The sequence below is a fragment of the Delphinapterus leucas genome, chromosome 13, assembly GCF_059928025.1.
Source record: "Delphinapterus leucas isolate spDelLeu-1000000601 "Yukka" chromosome 13, BTC_Dleu_Yukka2, whole genome shotgun sequence".
In the NCBI taxonomy this organism is placed as follows: Eukaryota; Metazoa; Chordata; class Mammalia; order Artiodactyla; family Monodontidae; genus Delphinapterus; species Delphinapterus leucas.
Genome location: NC_143141.1, coordinates 49127178 through 49145592, shown reverse-complemented (window position 1 = coordinate 49145592; position 18415 = coordinate 49127178). Strand labels below are relative to the sequence as shown.

At 47.4% G+C, this 18415-nt stretch overlaps 1 protein-coding gene across 7 annotated transcripts in view; it reads left to right on the top strand.

The window, feature by feature from the left end:
• Positions 1–18415, top strand: part of SPTBN1 (spectrin beta, non-erythrocytic 1) — a 196002-nt gene that overhangs the window by 134927 nt on the left and 42660 nt on the right. For all 7 annotated transcript variants that reach the window (XM_022597341.3, XM_022597343.3, XM_022597342.3 and 4 more), the window contains 9 exons: positions 3754–3927; positions 7699–7790; positions 9029–9109; positions 9501–9616; positions 13356–13468; positions 14273–14460; positions 15513–15630; positions 16894–17052; positions 17714–18016. In XM_022597341.3, coding sequence (XP_022453049.1) covers positions 3754–3927; positions 7699–7790; positions 9029–9109; positions 9501–9616; positions 13356–13468; positions 14273–14460; positions 15513–15630; positions 16894–17052; positions 17714–18016 — 1344 coding nt within the window. The remainder of the gene's footprint in view (positions 1–3753; positions 3928–7698; positions 7791–9028; positions 9110–9500; positions 9617–13355; positions 13469–14272; positions 14461–15512; positions 15631–16893; positions 17053–17713; positions 18017–18415) is intronic.

The window sequence follows — 18415 nt, the reverse complement described above, 5'->3', positions numbered from 1 at the left end:
ACATTTGAGAAGTAAGGCACTGATTTGCTAGAAAGTGGGGAAATTGTAACTTAAATGTGGGCATTTTAACATTAACATCATCTTCTACACTGAATTGCCCAACAAAAGTATATACAGAGGTCCAGTTTGTTCACGTTTTATGTTTTCAAAGATATAAAGGCCAGGAGCAGTAGGAAAATTTAAAAAAACTTTAGGGGGAGAAGAGCAGAGTATCATCCCCCCAAATCTTGGTTTGATTTTTGGGAGAATTGCAAAAAAAACCCAAGTGGGGGTGAGGGGGTCTCCTGAAAGTTGGCCATTTCCTCTGACTTTTGGAAATTGGTGAGGTTTGTTTTTTAACCATTTGAGAAGTCTGATCATTTACCCAGAGATGTTTCTCTGCCGTTTTTATTTTAGTTCCTTCCTTTGTGTTCCCATGCACTAGTGTTTCTGATGGCTGGTGCTGGAGGGGACTTACGTTGTGTCCAGGTCTGGGGTGAACCATCCTCAGATCCCACCTGGCATGGCCAGTCAGCATCAGCACGGCGCCCCTGCCACGTGGCGTTGGGCTTTTCCAGCCTGCAGGACAGCGTTTGGACCCCTCTCACAGCCCTCCCCCTCCCACACCCTTGCACCCCATACTCACGTGGAAACGAACACACAGTCAGCTGGGATTTTGTAACGAGAGAACAGAGGCTTGAGCGGTGTCTCACGTGCGTTTGAAGTTGAGTTTTTCAAGATAAAGTCTACGAGGACCAACTGTAGAGTTATGCGTGCTGCAACCTGGGAAGGTCCTGGCAGCCCCCAACCTATTCCTTGTTCTCCTGTTGCTCAGGCCTTTCTGTCCGATGACAGAACTAAACAATTTAGTAAAGAGTTTGATGTCCTTTATTCAAGGGGACACAGTCCGTGGACAGAGGCGTGCAGTGCCTCACAAGTGGTGGAGCATGCTTCCCTAGGGATTGGGGGTGAGAGGTTAGAAAAGGGGCAGCGCGGGAACAGGGCGTGACTGGCTAGGAGGTTGGAGGTTTCCTTAGGAGGCGAGCGGGTCCTGTTTTCTGGGGCGCGGTGAGCTGGAGGACTGTGATGGGTGTGTGTTGGGGCTCCTTGACAGCTGTTTCCCTCAAGGGCAGTCTGACTTAGGTTTGTGACGTGGGCCGAGCCACTGGGGTGGCCTCTCTTTTGTGGGTCCTGGTACTTGAATTAACTTCACCAATTCTAAATTCCATCCACACTGTTCCTCTCACACTCAGTTAGGACATAACCTTTTCTGGCCTCGCAGATACCTGCTGCCATTAGGAGAACGCTTCCATCCCTGTTGCTCTGCGGTCCTGGGCGTATGGTGCCTGACACACACTGTTTGGTCACAGGCTCGCTGGTCAGGGCACAGGCATTAAAGAGACGAGAGGAAGAAGCCTCTGTAGAGCAATGAGAAACGTCAGGAGCCCCTGCCCCAGAATTCACATGCTTCCTTAGAGGCAGTTAATCCCCACCCCTCGACTCTGAACAGAGTTTCAGCAGGAGCCACCTGGACACAAGAAGAAGGAACCGCTGTGGGTGGTCACTTTGTCAACCTCAAGAAATGACCGCCGATCCAGAGAAAATGAGAACCGAAAGCTGGCCCGCGAGAACCAGGTGCCGAGTCTGGGGACTTCTCCCCCGAGGGCTCTGGGCACACCCGCCTCCATCAGGACCAACTCCCCTGTTAGGAGGGGACCCATGGGAGGAGGGTGCTGGGCGCGCCTTGGAAGAAGGGGGCTCCAGTGTCGGCCTCAGACTGTATCTACACAGTCGCTCACGGAATCTTCGATGGAGTCCGCCGCTTTCTCTTTTAAATATCTGGCCTTTTTCTTACCTCGCCATATTGCTTGATTTTGATGTAATGTTATCACTTGACCTAACATGAATAACAAATCCTAGCATTTCTGACATACCTGAAATGTATTAGTTGTGACGTTTCTGAGAGACGATGCCTTTTTGCGGGGTGGTGGGGGGGTGGGGGTGGTGGGGGAGGTTGTAAGTAAACTCTTATAGTGCAGACTTCCCTTGATGCCCGAAGAGGGATTGGTTCCAGGACTTGCCGCGGGTACGGAGGGCCGACTGGAGCGTGAAAAGCTTGACTTTTAGAGACATTTCTTTCTCCATTGCTATTATTTGAAATAATCTGCCACTTGTGGTAAGGCCTCTGGCCATAATCTTATTTCCTCGGGGTCAAGGCACATTCTTGTATGCTTGCCAGTCCTTTCTTGTAGAAGAGAAAGTCAAGAAAAAAAATAATGTAATCTGAGACTGGGTACTTAAAGTGGTCACTTGTTAGCCAAGTTATCTTCTCTTTAAATGTTTTCCATCTAGCACTTAACTGAGGATCTCAGCTACAGAGGGTAAAGTGGGAAGCAGGCAAGACCTTACCGTAGGACTGGCTGCCGCCCACACCTGCGTGTGCTCAGGTTGCTGCGCACCTGGCTGCCTCTCCTCTGTGAGGCCGGCTCATAGCACACACCGCTGCCCAGTCCATCTGTGGGCGTTCAGGTCACTCCATGTAGGCCTTGGGCTCTGAACCGAACCAGAGGCCACCGAGAATACAGCAGGAGTATAAAGCATTATCCCTGCTCTCAAGCCAGTAGTCAAGTTGGAAGTAATAAGAACAACACATACGAAATAACAGCAAAAATATAAGATATGTGATTAGTTCCTGAACTCTGTGGTCCAGACAGAGACCACAGATGTATAGGTTTGGGGGTGAAGGGGAGACCTGTGAGAACTGGAATGGTTGGAAATGACTCCTAGAAGGAAAGATGTGCCTTAACCTGAACCTTGAAAGGTGGGTGGGTTACAGTGAGTTGGCTGAGGAGGTAGGATGGCAGCCAGGCCAGGTTCATCTTCTGGCCAGGGGGATGTGGGCAACCTGGTGGCAGCTTTGTGGAGTAATGAGATCAGCCTGAGGTGCACCCTCAGCTAGAAGGGGGAGTAACGGGCGATAGCGAGGAGGGTGGGAAGGATGGAGGCGGGCGATGGAGGCATGAGCTTGTTCTTGACACAGGAGATGATAGAGACCCGTTGAAAATTTCGAGTGTGTGTGTGTGTATCTTTACCTATTGCTTTGTTTATTTAAAATGCTCACCTTGAAAACGCCTTTTTTTGATTTAGATATAACTGATTAAAAGGAATAGACATTTGAGGTAGTCAAATTAGACTACTCTCACATTTTTCTTACTTTATCCTTTCTTTCCAGTAAGTCACACCCTTTTACTCAACCCCCCTCCATCATCCTCACAAAACCAGCACTTGAAAATTCTGCGGATTTGGTGGAGTGTCCCCCCTTTTTCATTTTGAGCCAACCTTGGGAAACAACCCGAACCAGCAGGTGGCAAGCCTGTTTTTACGTTTAAAGCAGCTAGAAAATCCTCAGAGGTGTTTCGCTGTGCATCTGCAAAAATTATATGGGTGGCAGTAGTAGCTCTGAAATTCTTTATGAAAATTGGGTTCCTTTTTCTCTAAGCTTCCAGCTTCTGTGCTCATTTGTAAATTGTGTCACTTCCGTGATTAAACAAAAACCTCTGAAGAGTGATCGGTTACCATCCCTTAAGTAAACTTTTCTAAGGCTGTTAGGTAAACTCTGTCCTTGGACTGAATGAGCACGTTTTTTTTTAACGTTTTGGTATGGGTCGGAAAGCGCTGCATGAATGGGCACGTGTGCGCTTTCTGGGCTGTAGTTCTGAGCTGGTTTCTGCCCTCTTGGGTGATCTGTTTCCACCTTCTGCTCATCTGTTTTAGCCTAAACCCACCAAGGGACGAATGCGCATCCACTGTCTGGAGAACGTGGACAAGGCCCTTCAGTTCCTGAAGGAGCAGAGAGTCCATCTTGAGAACATGGGGTCCCACGACATCGTGGATGGGAACCACCGGCTGACCCTCGGCCTTATCTGGACCATCATCCTGCGCTTCCAGGTAAGGGACTTGGCCCGGCGATTCGGCCTCCCTCCTGGGTGTGAGCATCCCTGTGAAACTGGCCTCCCCATTCCAGAGGGACCAGGAAGAGCAGGTTGAAATGTCGTCTCAGAGTCAGGTGTGCAGAGCGGCGGGTCACCTTTGGCTGCCCTGTAGGCATGTGGCAGCTAACCATATCCTCCTTCAGTTCTGCCAGCCCCTGAAAATCTTGACTCTCCTGACAAATAAGAGGGTTTCCGGGGCTGCGTCTCGGCCCACCACTTCACCGACACCTACTGTAAACATCTGGTGTCTGCTGCCCAGCTCTCAGGAGCAGAGGTGTAAGCATGCGGTCGATGCTAGGTTCCTACCACCGGGCTGTCTGAACTTCGCCAGGTTGTGGCATGCATCATAGAGCATCTTTAGGCGAAGCTGCTTAGCATGACACATGTGTGGGCTCTGTTTTCACCTTCTCCTTCTCCTTCGGATGTGAGGAAGCAGTTTTCAGGGGGGATGTGCAAAAAAGCCTTATGCTTATTTGACTTGGTGACGATTTTATGGGTTTGTTATACCCGAGCGCAAGGTTCTAAGTATAGAAATACTCTAAGCCAGAAGGTCCACTCAAGGTCATTTTGTCCAGTTCCTTCACTTTATGAGGGAAGGGAGGAGCCTTGCCAGGGATCACACAGCCAGTCAGGGCTGCTGCGCGTGCTTCCGACCCCTTGGAAGAGAGCGCAGCCTTTCTTGTCTGTGAAGCACCTCCGGCCTGATTCCTGGTTCTTTCTCCAGGCTGTTGCTTCGTGCTCCTGCTTTTCAGTTAAAATCTGAAATTCAGGAAACACTTCTTACCATAGCGTCAGGTTACTCTGCAAACAAAAGTCCGAACAGTCCTGTCTCCACCGTGGCTGTGTTCTCTGTATCTTCCCTTCCTGTTAAGCCCCTTTGATGAAGTTTGATTGATTTTTTTTTTTCCCTAGGTAAATAAAAATCTCACCAACAAAGGGCCATGTCAGAAATCAAATTATAGCTCTCTTTGTATTCTTACTAAAACGCTGAAATCAACCTCTAACCAATCGTTTTCCTTCTGCTCCCCTCGGGATCGGGCAGCTCTAGTTTAGTGGTCTGGGTGGGTATGTGGGAGGAGGGAGGGGGTAGGGGACCAAACCAGAGCTGTACAGAGACACTCCCTGCATGGGGGGTTCCTAAGCCTGGACCTGCCTTGGGAAAGCCGTTTACTCATTCAGTTTCTCTAGTCCCAGCTCCAGCGCTTCTAATTAAATAGGTCTGAGGCTGGGCACCACTGTGAAGGTGAGTGACATCGTTAGTGGAGATTTAATTGCAACAATCAGTGACTTTATTTTGCAAACAGAACCCTTCTGCAGGTTTCTGTCATTTAGTTCCTGAATTATTTGAAAACAGAGTGAATACCGTTGCGTTCACTAACTATTGCTCTGGGCCTTAGGCCAACAGGACTCTCCTGGAGCATCGCCTCAGTTCTGTAGAGTAAAAAGTCCTGTTTCTCTTGCCTTTGGCCTGTAGTAATCAGAGCGTGGAAGGGCGTCCTGACAGTGGCCTCTCTTGACAGCGGGTCTTGTGCCCATGACGGGGAGCTGGCACACACAGCCCTTTCCAGGATTCTCGGCATGAATTGGGTTGCATCATTGACTAATTAGCTTCCTGCCAGCTTGCCTTTTTCTGTGCTTGAACCTGTAAATGCTGATACGTAGTTTCTCCCTTTCCTTTGAGGCTGATGTCACTGCGTGGCCTGCAGTGTTGGTGTCTGACATGACCCCGCCTCCCACAGCAGTTTTATCAAATCATCCCCCGCTCCACAAACATGTATTGATTCTGCACCGGCCAAGGCGCAGCTCACATTCTGCGTCCTCTGTGAAGCATCCCATGTATCTACAAAGATCTCTCTCCCCACCGCCCCCCAGCTCCTGAATGTGCAACCTTGTCTTACATTTCATGTGTGTGTGTGTGTCCAGAGTCCCCAAGACGTGGCCTGCCCTGATATGTGTAGCAGGTGTGCATTAAATACCAATGATGACAGGTTTTATGCCGCTTTCCCTTAAAAGAGAGTAAAAGATGGTGTGAGAAACTGGAATGAAAGTCGTCGAGTTTGCCTGGTCCACATAGGGAGCTGTCTTCATTTCAGAAGGGTAGATATTGTTTCTGAAAGAACAAGTCTGGAAACAGATTCCCTTCACACTGAGGCATAGGAAAGCTGATGGGGGTTAATGTGTAAAATTCCACCTGCCTTTCCTGGTGAGTCTGTGTCTTACTCCTTGAGCGAAGGCTATTCTTACACACTCTTTGGAGTTTATGCAAGCTCAGACTTCACTTACAACAGTTAAAAATGGAGAATTTTTTTTAGAAGTGTAATTATTTCAATTTCTAGGTGTTTTTCCTAGTTGAAAGTTTCTGACTTTTTAATCTTACATGTATGTATTTTATCCTCCTCCTACCACTTTCTCTTAAAAAGAATTCTGGGACGTTTTTCTAGATTAAATGGAAAGACCTTTGACAGGGGCCAGGACAGGGAAGCTTGGAATGGTTAGAGCTGAAAGAGAGGCCAACACCCTTTCCCCTGGCTCCATCCCACATTTTATCATCATAATCAAGGAACTAAAGGTAAAGCGGTATTTAGAGCATTTGTTTAAAATCACATAACTGGTAGGCAGCCCGTGATCCAAAGAGCTGACATGTATGGATCCTTACTAAGAGCCCAGCCCTTCGTACTTTGCATTTGTTCAAGTGTACAGCACGAGATAGCCACCCCTCAGAGGGGAAGCCGAGGAACTCGCCCAAGGACACGCGATAGGTGGGGGAGCCTGGATTCGGACCCAGAGAGTCTGACTTTGGTGCCAGCAGACGAGGCTGTGTGTCCTGTTGAGAATCAGCGGCCTGAGAAGCTGATGAATACAGGCTCTCTTAGTCCATTCAGGCTGCTAAAACAAAGTACCACGGATTGGGTGGCTTCCATACAGTAGAAATTTATTGCTTACGGTTCTGGAGGCTGTAAGTCTGAGATCAGGGTGCTAGCATGGTCAGGTGAGGGCCCTCTTCCGGGTTGCATACTTCTCATTGAGTCCTCACATGGTAGAAGGCGCTAGGGATCTCTCTGGAGCCTCTTTTTATAAGGCACAAATCCCATTTATGAGGGCTCTACCCTCATAACTTAAGCATCTCCCAAAGGCCCTACCTCTTAACACCATCACCTGTGGGGCTTAGGATTTCAGCATAAGAATTGGTGCGGGTGTGGGAGACAAGCATTCAGACCATGGAAGCACAGCGTTTAAGGGCACTCTTTCTCTGAGGGTTTGGGTCCGTTTTCAGGAAATGGTGCACGCACTGTCCTCATCAACGAAGGACTCACTCACCCTGGTGTAAAAAAAATCTTTGGTTGTGAGAAAACAAACGGCATTTTTCTAGAGTCTGCTGAGGTTCAAGGCGTACCGTATGAACCCCCGTTCTAGCTTGTAGTTGGAGAGGACGGGCTATGTTGGGGGTAGAAATGACCCCTAATCGGTTCTTGGAAGTCAGGCAGGTAACTAGTCTTCACTTCAGTCTTATCTTTGTGCAAAGTAGAGAACCTAGTTCTGGTTGGTGTTTCTAAGAAGTGAACCCTGGCTTCAGAAAGCAGTTCTCATTGACCCTTGGAGTAGGCAGTCAGCAGGGCTAGGTGTTGGTCTAAAGTTTACTCTTTATGTATATGCAGACCTGTTCTTCTGTGGCTCTCATTAGGAAGCTAACGCACCTATTGGTCTAATATTCCTTTGTAAATCTTAGATCCAGGATATCAGCGTGGAAACTGAAGACAACAAAGAGAAGAAATCTGCCAAGGATGCATTGCTGTTGTGGTGCCAGATGAAGACAGCTGGGTGAGCACAGGCTCAGGGGGTTAGGGGCTGCTTCTCCCAGGACTACGTTCTACCAGAGTCATCACTTACAAGGTGTTGACGAGTATCTTTTCCACCACTTCACTGAGACGTCTTGTTGACTCGCAAGCAGTTGATGCACTGGCGATTCAGCTAGCTCTCAGAACAGGAGTTGATTTCTATCCTGGACCTGTCATTTGCACAGTCAGTTTCCCTCTGCTTATGAAGGAAGTTCCAGAGAGAAGTTAATCTTGAATTTGAAAACCCTGAAACCATGTTTAAGAATCTCATCCATGATACTTGTAAAAAGTTGTGGGTTTTCTCCTCTCTTCAATTTCTGTTGCTTTGGGAAGCTCTGTGCAGTAAACTTAAGGGTGGGTGGTCTTTGTACATTATCTCAGTTTCCCTCTCTTTTATTCTTTCATTGAAATTTCAGTCAAGATATTTTTTAGAGAATTGCATCTGGCTTATTGCTCACTGAAACTGTCGGAGCTCCTAGGTACTGAGAATTGGTTTTGTACCAGGTTAATTTTGCACCAAGTCAGGACTACTTGGAGGACAGCTGTAACTGTAATGGACGTGATCAGTCAGTGGTAACTATGGAAACCATGAAGAGTGTAAGGCTTAGTAAGGGGATCAGGTTAGGAATGAACTTTTAATCAACCACAGGTAGAAAGTTATTAATAATCAATGTGGTGTAGAGTAGCTGATTGACTGCGGGTAAGTTTCAAACATAGGGAAGTGTTTCAGGGAGGTACTAGATTTACAAAGCTTCATCCAGTTCCGAGGGATAAGGAAGAAGGAGAGCTGAGTGTTTGAACAGGTAATCCCAGGTACTTCCTCGCCTGGAGTGCCGTGTGAACTCGGGTCTTGGTGTCTGCAGGGTTCTGATAGCTGTGCTGGGGGCGTGGAAAGCCAGTGAAGCAAGGAGGCCTCAGAGGCATCTAGTTGTGGTCACTTTTTTCTCAGTAAGCCTGGTGTTTTCAGTCGAGGACGCAGATCACAGATCGGATTACCGAGAAAGAAAAGCCATGTGGGCATGTGTTTTATTCTTATTTTCCAACATGGAGAAGTTGAGGCGGATCTTAGCTTCGATTTGATTGTCCTTATTTGATACTCACCGCCCGAAATTTTCGCAGTGCCTACAGACTTTTTTTTTTTTTTAAACACTGTGTTTAGCAAAAGCACAGACCTTTGTTTGATGATTGTGTCGCTCTTGTCTTGTGCCTCGTGTTTGTTAGGTACCCCAACGTCAACATTCACAATTTCACCACTAGCTGGAGGGACGGCATGGCCTTCAATGCACTGATACACAAACACCGGTGAGTCCTTAGAGGTCATGCTAACAATTTGGGGGTGGAATGTTGACATCCTTGTGTAGCAGATCTGGGTGACTTTCAGTCCTCATGTCCGTTGCCCTCGCTGTTGCATCACGGTGGAAATTCCTGCCTTCCCCGTGAGGAAGGTGAGAGAGAATGTGTAAATCCTCCCAAACCAGAGAAACAACTTAACCCATTTTCTTCATAAACTTTGAGGTTGTTTATTAAAAAATCGGCTTTCATTGTTTGATGATTAACTAATATTGTAGGCTTTTACTCTGCCAAGTGGACACTTTTGGAGTAGTAATCGAGTCCCACTGGTCACACGGTGTGTTTTCAAGCCACGGTTTCAAGCCACTGTGATAAATCTTTGTTCCACTGTTGTTCTACACAGGCCTGACCTGATAGATTTTGACAAGCTAAAGAAATCCAATGCACACTACAATCTGCAGAATGCATTTAACCTTGCAGAGCAGCACCTCGGCCTCACTAAACTGTTGGACCCCGAAGGTAAGGACTCCAGGGGTCAAAGGTGGGACCTTCGGCATCTCTAGCACTGAGGAGTAAATATAAAATCTGCTTTGTGTCAGTTTGTTTAATTTGTACAGTGTGCTTTGGGAATTATCTAAGGAAGAGGAGTTTAATTTTGGTGTGGGAGTTACTTGAGGATTTGTGTAAAGGATTACATCTGAAAAGGCCTTGAGAGATGAGTATGATTTAAACACGTGCCAGAGGAGAGGGCGTGGCAGGCAGAGGGATCCGTGTGAGCAAAGGAACTGCGAAAGAGGAAGGTGTGACTGGGGACTAACAGTTTATTGGGAGTGGTGTTAGCGTGTTGTTGGGAAACATACAACTGGAAAGGTGGGTGGGGGCCCAACAGGTTACGGTCTTTAGAGGTTATTCAGCAGGCACTGGGGAGTCATTGAAGCCTCTTAGCCTCTGTGCTCAAGGAAGCGAACCTGCCTTAGGCTCTCCATACATGCTTGTTGACTGACGTTCATCCCACGGTGGCAAGAGCGTGGTCTGGCCTGGGTAGAGATAGGGGCAGGGGCCTCCTCAGGAGACTGTGCGGTGTTTGTTCCTGAGCACGAAGAGCTTCAATGAGGAAGGTGCACCCGGAACGTGTGGGTGGCAGAAGGAGTAGCACGCGCAGTCCCTCCTCGTGGCTGGCTGCTTGGCGGCCCAGTCGCTGCACGGAACCAACCTCTCTGCTCTGCGGATCCCTGCAGCAGGACCTTGCAGACTGACTGCAGGTGACGTGGAGCAGACCTGTGTGGGACAGTCCCATAGGTTGTAAATCCCTTGCTTACCAAAATCCTAACTGTAGGCTTCATCTTAGCATGAGCTATCACAGGAACGTTTTCTGATGTCGAGAAAGCATTGAAGACCTAAGAGGATTTGTTTGTAGGGCTGGAGCTTTTTAGACCCTCTCAGCTGTTAGCAGATAGTAGAGAGAAAAAACTGTATGTGAGTGAAAGTTTAAAGTTCTTATAAATATAGAACAGGAAGTTGAACTCCCCAAGGGCAGATCGAGGTCAGGAGGCTACCAGGCAGGCGTCTTGCTATTTTCCAGTGCATCAGGGGCACTGATAGTTTCACTACAGGAAGCCGAGATAAAGTTATCTTTGTGCTAGCCCATTCAACGATTTCTCAGTATAAACACGAAACTAAAATTCCTTGGACTGTGATAAATCTTTGTGCTTAACCCCTGCCTTACTCTGGAAAGGCATCCTCCCTGAGCCCGAGCTCTTTGTGCTTAGATAAAGAATCTTCTTTTTTTTTTTTAACCACTATGACAAAAAGAAATTTAATAAGTTGCTCATTAGTTAATCTTTCTAATCACCACCCACTACGAAAAGGGGATAGATGTTCCCCAGATCATTCGAAGACAAGGAGCTAAAAGAAGCAGTCGGTGTCACTTATTCTGTGGGTTTGATCTTGATAATTAGTTGTCCTTAGCTGCCATTAGTTGTCCGGTGCCCCAGAGAGCATCAGTTACAATAAAATTGTAAGCAAGTTAGAAAAGGTTTTGCTTGCTCACTCCTTCCCAGTTATGTCGACATTTTATGTTTATGAAATTGCATACAGGGATGGCATTTTCTTCCTGGCCTTCCTGCAATTCTGTATCCACGGGGCCCACTTTGATGGGGCCAAACAGACACAGGAGTTGGCCACAGGGGCCCTGGGGTGGGAACAGTAGCTGCGGCCCCCTCTGCCATCAGCTGCCTCAGTGACTCTGGGCGGGGAGCTTTCCCGCCCTGTGCCCTGGTAGTCAAGTCTTTCAAACAAGAGAAACAACCTGCCTCACACAGGGCTGCCAGGAAGGATAGAAGTGAAGGCGCGCGTGCAGAGGCACATTGAGAAAAGAGCCCCATACGTCAACAAAGAGCCATCTGTGTGCTCTCTCCTCCGTCTATCCCGAGTTGAGTACTTCCCTCAACATTGCCATACCCTGAAGACTGACCACCTTCATTCATTTGCTCCCTCCCTCGATAAATATTTATTGACCACCCACCCTGTATATAGACAGCGCGTTAGGAGGTGGGGAGGCACGGTGGCACAGGGCTTCCCAAGGCTGGGTTCCTGCCTTGGAAACTCAGTCTTGTAAGACTAATGAAATGTGCATGAGTAAATCATAGGACCTGGCAGAAAGCAAACGATAAACAAAGCCCTTTAGGGAACAGAGGAGACAGTCATTCCAGCTGTAGGGATCGGAAATGGCTGTGTTGGAGTGGTGGCTTCTGAGCTGGACCTGGAAGGGTAAGGAGCAGGTGATGTGCTGGGGAAGGCCCTTTCAGACAAAGGGAGGCTGTAACTGGAAGGAATATTGGGAATTGAGGGGTGGTAAATAGTCCAGTTTGGTTTAGATCTATAGTGCCTTAGAAGAACCAGTAGGCTATAGAATGAGAAATGTCTAGAGTGGCACTTGGCACTTAGAGGAAGTGTGATAAATATTCGATGGATAGATGGAAGGAAGGGAGGGAGGGAAAGAAAGTTAGGGCAAATTGTAGAGGCCTTTGGGGTCTATACTTTATTTTTCAGACTGCAGGGCACTTCTGAGTAATTTGGGCTTGGGAGGAAGCTGTGCTTCACAGCTGTGCTTCTGGAAGATCAGCTAGGCAAGGTGTGTAAAGTGAATCGAGTAGCAGGGAGACCCAGTGAGGAAGCCATTGCTTCAGGTCTGGTTATGTGACCGTGAGAGCTGGACCCGAGAGTGACAATAAGGATTCCATAAATAGAATCATCAGGTCTCAGACCCGGTGACTAACCGGATATATGGGTAACAAGGAGATAAAGATGTCCATGGACTTAGTGGCCGGGAAAGATTCTGGTGCCACTGGCAGAAATAAGGACCACAGAGAAACACAGACCAGCTTAGGGGTCGGGGAGGCAGGGAGGTGGATGTGGTGTGTCTGGGTGGTAGCCACATCAGTGAGATATCTGACTCAATTCTTACTATGTTCTTCATTTCTGCTTAGTAGTTTTGTATATATTTTGTCATCTCGGTGGCCTGGGGTCCTCTAGAGAAAGGATCATGTCTATTAAGACTTTTATGTCCTTCTGTCATACAGAGTGAAGTAAGTCCGAAAGAGAAAAACAGATACCGTATGCTAACACATATATATGGAATCTAAAAAAAAAAAAAAGTGGTTCTGATGAACCTAGGGGCAGGACAGGAATAAAGACGCAGATGTAGAGAATGGACTTGAGGACATGGGGAGGGGGAAGGGCAAGCTGGGATGAAGTGAGAGAGTGGCATGGACATATATACACTACCCAATGTAGAATAGATAGCTAGTGGGAAGCAGCCACATAGCACAGGGAGATCAGCTCGGTGCTTTGTGTCCACCTAGAGGGGTGGGATAGGGAGGGTGGGAGGGAGACGCAAGAGGGAGGAGATATGGGGATATATGTATATGTATAGCTGATTCACTTTGTTATACAGCAGCAAGTAACACACCACTGTAAAGCAATTATACTTCAATAAAGATGTTAAAAGAAAAAAAGACTTTTATGTTCTTATTGCAGTAGAAGGCACTTATGAATGTTCATATAATAAAAGAGCCAGGGAGGTGATTTCATCCCTGTTAGTTAACTTTATAATTAACACATCGATGGCAGAACTCTCAAGCCCAAAAAATGAAGATACGGGCCTGTGCAGTGCTGAGCAGCTGTTCCAGGTTGTTCCTGCTGCCTGGTTGGCGGTGCCGTGAGCAGAGTACTGAACAGAATCTTCTCTGGGTTGCAGATATCAGTGTGGACCACCCCGATGAGAAGTCCATTATCACTTATGTGGTGACTTATTACCACTACTTCTCAAAGATGAAGGCCTTGGCTGTTGAAGGAAAACGAATTGGAAAGGTGAGCTCACACCACTTTTGTAAGTTGTGAGACATAATTAAGGTTCACATCTTGATGTGCCGCCACCATGCACTCAGACGTTTAGCTACTGGGAGTTCGTGGCAGGTTCTCCACACGGCGGGGAAGTGGGCAGCAGCCTCTCGATCCCAAAGAGTAACAGGAGGCAGGAGTGGTGGGTGGCTAAAATACTCAGGAAGGGATTTCAGGGGGATCTCAGACCCGGAAACACCCCTCCCCTCAACCTTGCCAGAAAATTGGGTATTGAAAATCTGATTGAGTTGCCTGATGTCATGGACGTGGAAGTCCTACTTACCACGCTTGGAAAGGCCTCATCAGTGTCACGCTTTTTAAATTTTTTTGTTTGGCTGACGTTCCCCTGCCATATGTTTCAGAACACCGCAGATCAGATGACATTGTCTTCTCAGTGCAGTGCAATGGAATAGAAAATCCGTGGGCGTTCATGGGACAGGACCAAGCAAAATAGAGCCCTTTTTGTTCCTCTAGGAATTTCGGAGCTGAGGCATCAGGAGTCATACAGGATCTGAAACCCTTGCCTGGGGGTTGGGAGGTTACAGAACCAACTACAGTTGAGTTAAGCTGTCATTGCTCACAAATGATAGCCACGGTCTGAGTGCTTATTAGCACATGGTTCTTGGAGTTTTAAAAACTCTTGTGCCAAAGTCTCATAGAACCGTTTTCAGAGCCAGCGCTGAAGTGTGTGCGGGCTCCCATAGGGCTGCAGCCATGTCTCCCTTACGTAGGGACACGATCTTGTTTTTCCATTTTTCTGACTCTTGTTTACAGGTGCTCGACAATGCTATTGAAACAGAAAAAATGATTGAAAAGTATGAATCCCTTGCCTCTGACCTTCTGGAGTGGATTGAACAAACCATCATTATTTTGAACAACCGCAAATTTGCCAACTCGCTGGTTGGGGTTCAACAACAGCTTCAGGCCTTCAACACCTACCGCACTGTGGAGAAGCCGCCCAAGTAAGATGCAGAGTGTAATGCCTTGCCCTTCTTATGGGGAGAGAGGTGAATGCAGCCGCAGACCCCTGTTTTCTGACTTGCATGGTCTCATCTCTCAATGAATGCCTCTCGCCAGCGGCCTGTCCTACTCCTTTTAATCTGAGCCTGTATTGCCGAGATGTATTCCAAACTATACTCTCTGTGAGCCCTTTCTAGCAGAAATGTGCCACTGGTATGTGTGATACGTGAGAATCCCAAGAAACGGTGCAGGTCCCCAGTTCCTTATCCAAAGCTCTTGCGCCTTAATGTATTTCAGAATTCCATCGTTTCTGGATTTTAGAGAAGTAACAGGGTACATGCCAGGTGGCTCTGAGGCAGTTAACTCATATCAAGCCTCCTCACATATCTGTAGCAAAACATGTAATTATTCACACTGTGTGAATTAAAGAAAACAGTAGTTTCATATCCATTCAGATCAGGTTTTGCTGCCCCCAGAAGTCTGATTTTTCACATATTTTAAAGATACGTAGTTATCCAGTAAAGATTGTGGCCCTTATCTCTTGCTTATTATGACAAGAGTCATCCCTCCTTTTTCTGAAAACTCCACTCAGTTGTGAATTCCTGGCTGAGGTCTCCACAGCCCATTGACAGTGACCCTAGGTGGTTGTTTGAAATGATCCTTGTTGAATGCATTCAGCTGTGCTCCCCAAATGAAGCAAGTTCATCATCCGTGGCTTGGGGTCTAAATCTTGTTCGAGCTGATTAACAAAAGAGTAGCATTCTGTGCCCCTGACTGTGAATCTCAGCAACAACAACAAACCACAAGAAAAACCCCACAGTTTGGCACATACTGAGGTCTTCAGTACCCCAAAACTAACCCACTGCTGTTTCTCTGACACACACGCGTTTCACATGAAAGTCAGACCGGAGATAAATGCCTTTTAAAATTGTGAGGCTGCACGAAGTGTGTTTTATTTTATTTTATTTTATTTTTTTCTCTAGAAGTAGATGCATTTTTCCTTTTGAAAGAACGGAATATAGTATAATGTTTATGGCTGGTTTTCTCTGCTTAGATTTACTGAGAAGGGGAACTTGGAAGTCCTGCTTTTCACTATTCAGAGCAAGATGAGGGCCAATAACCAGAAGGTCTACATGCCCCGGGAGGGGAAGCTCATCTCTGACATTAACAAGGTAAAACCGATCCACCTGGACTCCTTCATGGTCCCTGCCCTCCTGTGTGGGCGCCAGCCTCCTGTAGGTTTTCAGGTTCTATCAGTGGGTCTTGATTGCTAAGAGATCCTGGCCTGCTGAGTTGATAACCGGGCAGTCATTGCTCACATAGTGTTGAGGGTCAAGGGACTGCTTGTGGTGGTTTGGGGGCGTGTGTGTGTGTGTGTGTGTGTGTGTGTGTGTGTGTGTGTGTGTTAGATTTTATCAAACCAGGTTCAGCCTGTTTACCTTGTCACTCAGATACATAATAAGTTTACCTGTCATTTGTCCCAGGCAATTGGCTCAAACATCTTTAAATTGCAGAAGGGAGAATTCAAAACCTTATTTCCTGTATCTGGAATCCCTAGAGGTTAGGGCTTAGGATTTTGACTCCTTCCGTCAAGAAGCTGTCAAAAAATTTGTTTCCATGCCTGTTACATCTGCAATTACAGAATTTCATGGTGGGCATTATTTCCAAGCAGACATCTGAAAAATCTAGAACTGTGGTCAGTTGTACACATTTAGATTCTTTTAAGTGGAATTTTTTTTTAATGTGAAGTAAGATGTATTTCATAGGAATGAATTTATTAATTGGTGAGTATTTTGGAAAAAAATACTCCGATATGTGAATTAAAAATAAGTGACTTCAGGGCTTCCCTGGTGGCGCAGTGGTTGAGAGTCCACCTGCCGATGCAGGGGACACGGGATCGTGCCCCAATCCGGGAGGATCCCACATGCCGCGGAGCGGCTGGGCCCGTGAGCCATGGCCGCTGAGCCTGTGCGTCTGGAGCCTGTGCTCCGCAACGGGAGAGGCCACAATAGTGAGAGGCCCGCGTACCGCAAAAAAAAAAAAAAAAAGTTACTTCAGAGTGGGGTGAATGAGAGATTCATAATAGGATTTCTTAGAAGATGTCATTTATCTTTTTTACATCAGAGCAGTTGAAGATACTTTGCTTCCTCTCAGTTAAAGTTAAGGGCTTTGTAACTTAGTTACATTGCTCCATATCTACACTCTTTTGTTTCCCAGATGTGACATAGGATCTTTAGATTTAAATAGGGGAGAGTGTTCCCATGGGGCTCAACTGAGAGAAAATGATTTTTTCCCCAAGGCTTAAGAGTCCGTGAGGTTGGGAATGGGATTTCCCTTTTAAGTTCTCACGTCTTTTTGAGAAGCACTGGCTGTTAACTGCAGCCTAGGATTGTTCCTTGAACGTAGCAGGAAACTGTTCTCTTTCATTTCTGTAGGCCTGGGAAAGACTGGAAAAAGCGGAACATGAGCGAGAACTGGCCCTGCGGAACGAGCTCATAAGACAGGAGAAACTGGAACAGCTCGCCCGCAGATTTGACCGCAAGGCAGCTATGAGGGAGACCTGGCTGAGCGAGAACCAGCGTCTGGTGTCCCAGGTACTGCTCTAGAACAGTGTTCAAGAAAACTGCTCCCAGGGTCCGCTAGAACCTAGACCATACTCAGGGGCCCTAGGACAGCTGTTGGTCAACATCCAGTATCCTGAAGCAGCTGTCAAGTCATCTCACCCACTTCCCATGAAGAGGATGTTTATAATTTCTAATATATTTTCTCTTCTATTTACCTAACTTTTTATAGATCTGGAAGTAGCTCAAACAGAGTTTGTTTAGAGCCAGTGAGTGTGTGTGAACCGTTCATATTTAAAAATTTCTCTCTTTCTCCCAGTCTTTGGCCTTCAAGGCAGCTAGACTGGCCGTGAAATAAGTAAGTGGCTTCTTTTCTACTTGGCTTAACCAAAGCCATCTCCTGCTCCAGTCTCGTAAGTCGGGTGCTACCTATGTGCTGCACCCCTCTGTAAAGTGAGAAGTTGCTGGTTTGCTTTGGGGACAGCATTTGAGCCCAAGCACAGTTCTAAGGGCCCTCAGGAAGGCGGAGACCAGCGGGGGTCGGGACTCGGGAGTCGGCGTTTGGCTTTGGGACCCCCCGCTCAAAGATTAAGGGGTGTGCCCAGGAATCCACCTCCGTTTTCTGTTTCTTTGTTCCAAATTGGATGGCTTTTGAATTTTGTGCTTCTTTTCTTTTCGTTCCCTTTTCTCTTAGGACAACTTTGGATTTGACCTTCCCGCGGTCGAGGCTGCCACGAAAAAGCATGAGGCCATTGAGACGGACATTGCCGCGTACGAGGAGCGCGTGCAGGCCGTGGTGGCCGTGGCCAGGGAGCTGGAAGCGGAGAACTACCACGACATCAAGCGCATCGCGGCGAGGAAGGACAACGTCATCCGGCTCTGGGAGTACCTGCTGGAGCTGCTCAGGGCCCGGCGGCAGCGCCTCGAGATGAACCTGGGGCTGCAGAAGATATTCCAGGAAATGCTCTACATTATGGACTGGATGGATGAAATGAAGGTAAAACGTGCCTGCATGGAGGCCCGAGCCCATCCAGTCAGGCCTCTCTCGTCTGGGACCCGCCCACTAACCCCCCAACACACAGCCATGCCCCTGGTCTGATTCGCCCACTTATAGCCAGAGAAGGGCCATGTCACCCACGGGAAGGTTGTTAGCTCACAAGTTAAATGAGACGTGAAGTGAGAAGAAGTTGTGACAAAGGTCAATGCCATAGCTGGAGGGCTGCTGCTGCTGTGACTCAGGTCTAATTTAGGTATATCCCATGGTAGGGGGTCAATCCAGTTGTGGTCTTCTGTGGTTTTAACTTTTTAGAGTTGGGGCTACCTCGTTGGTCTATGTGTGAGTGGCTCTGCTTTGGGGAGAGGCCAGGCGGGTGGTACGGAAGAGTAGTAGGCAGTG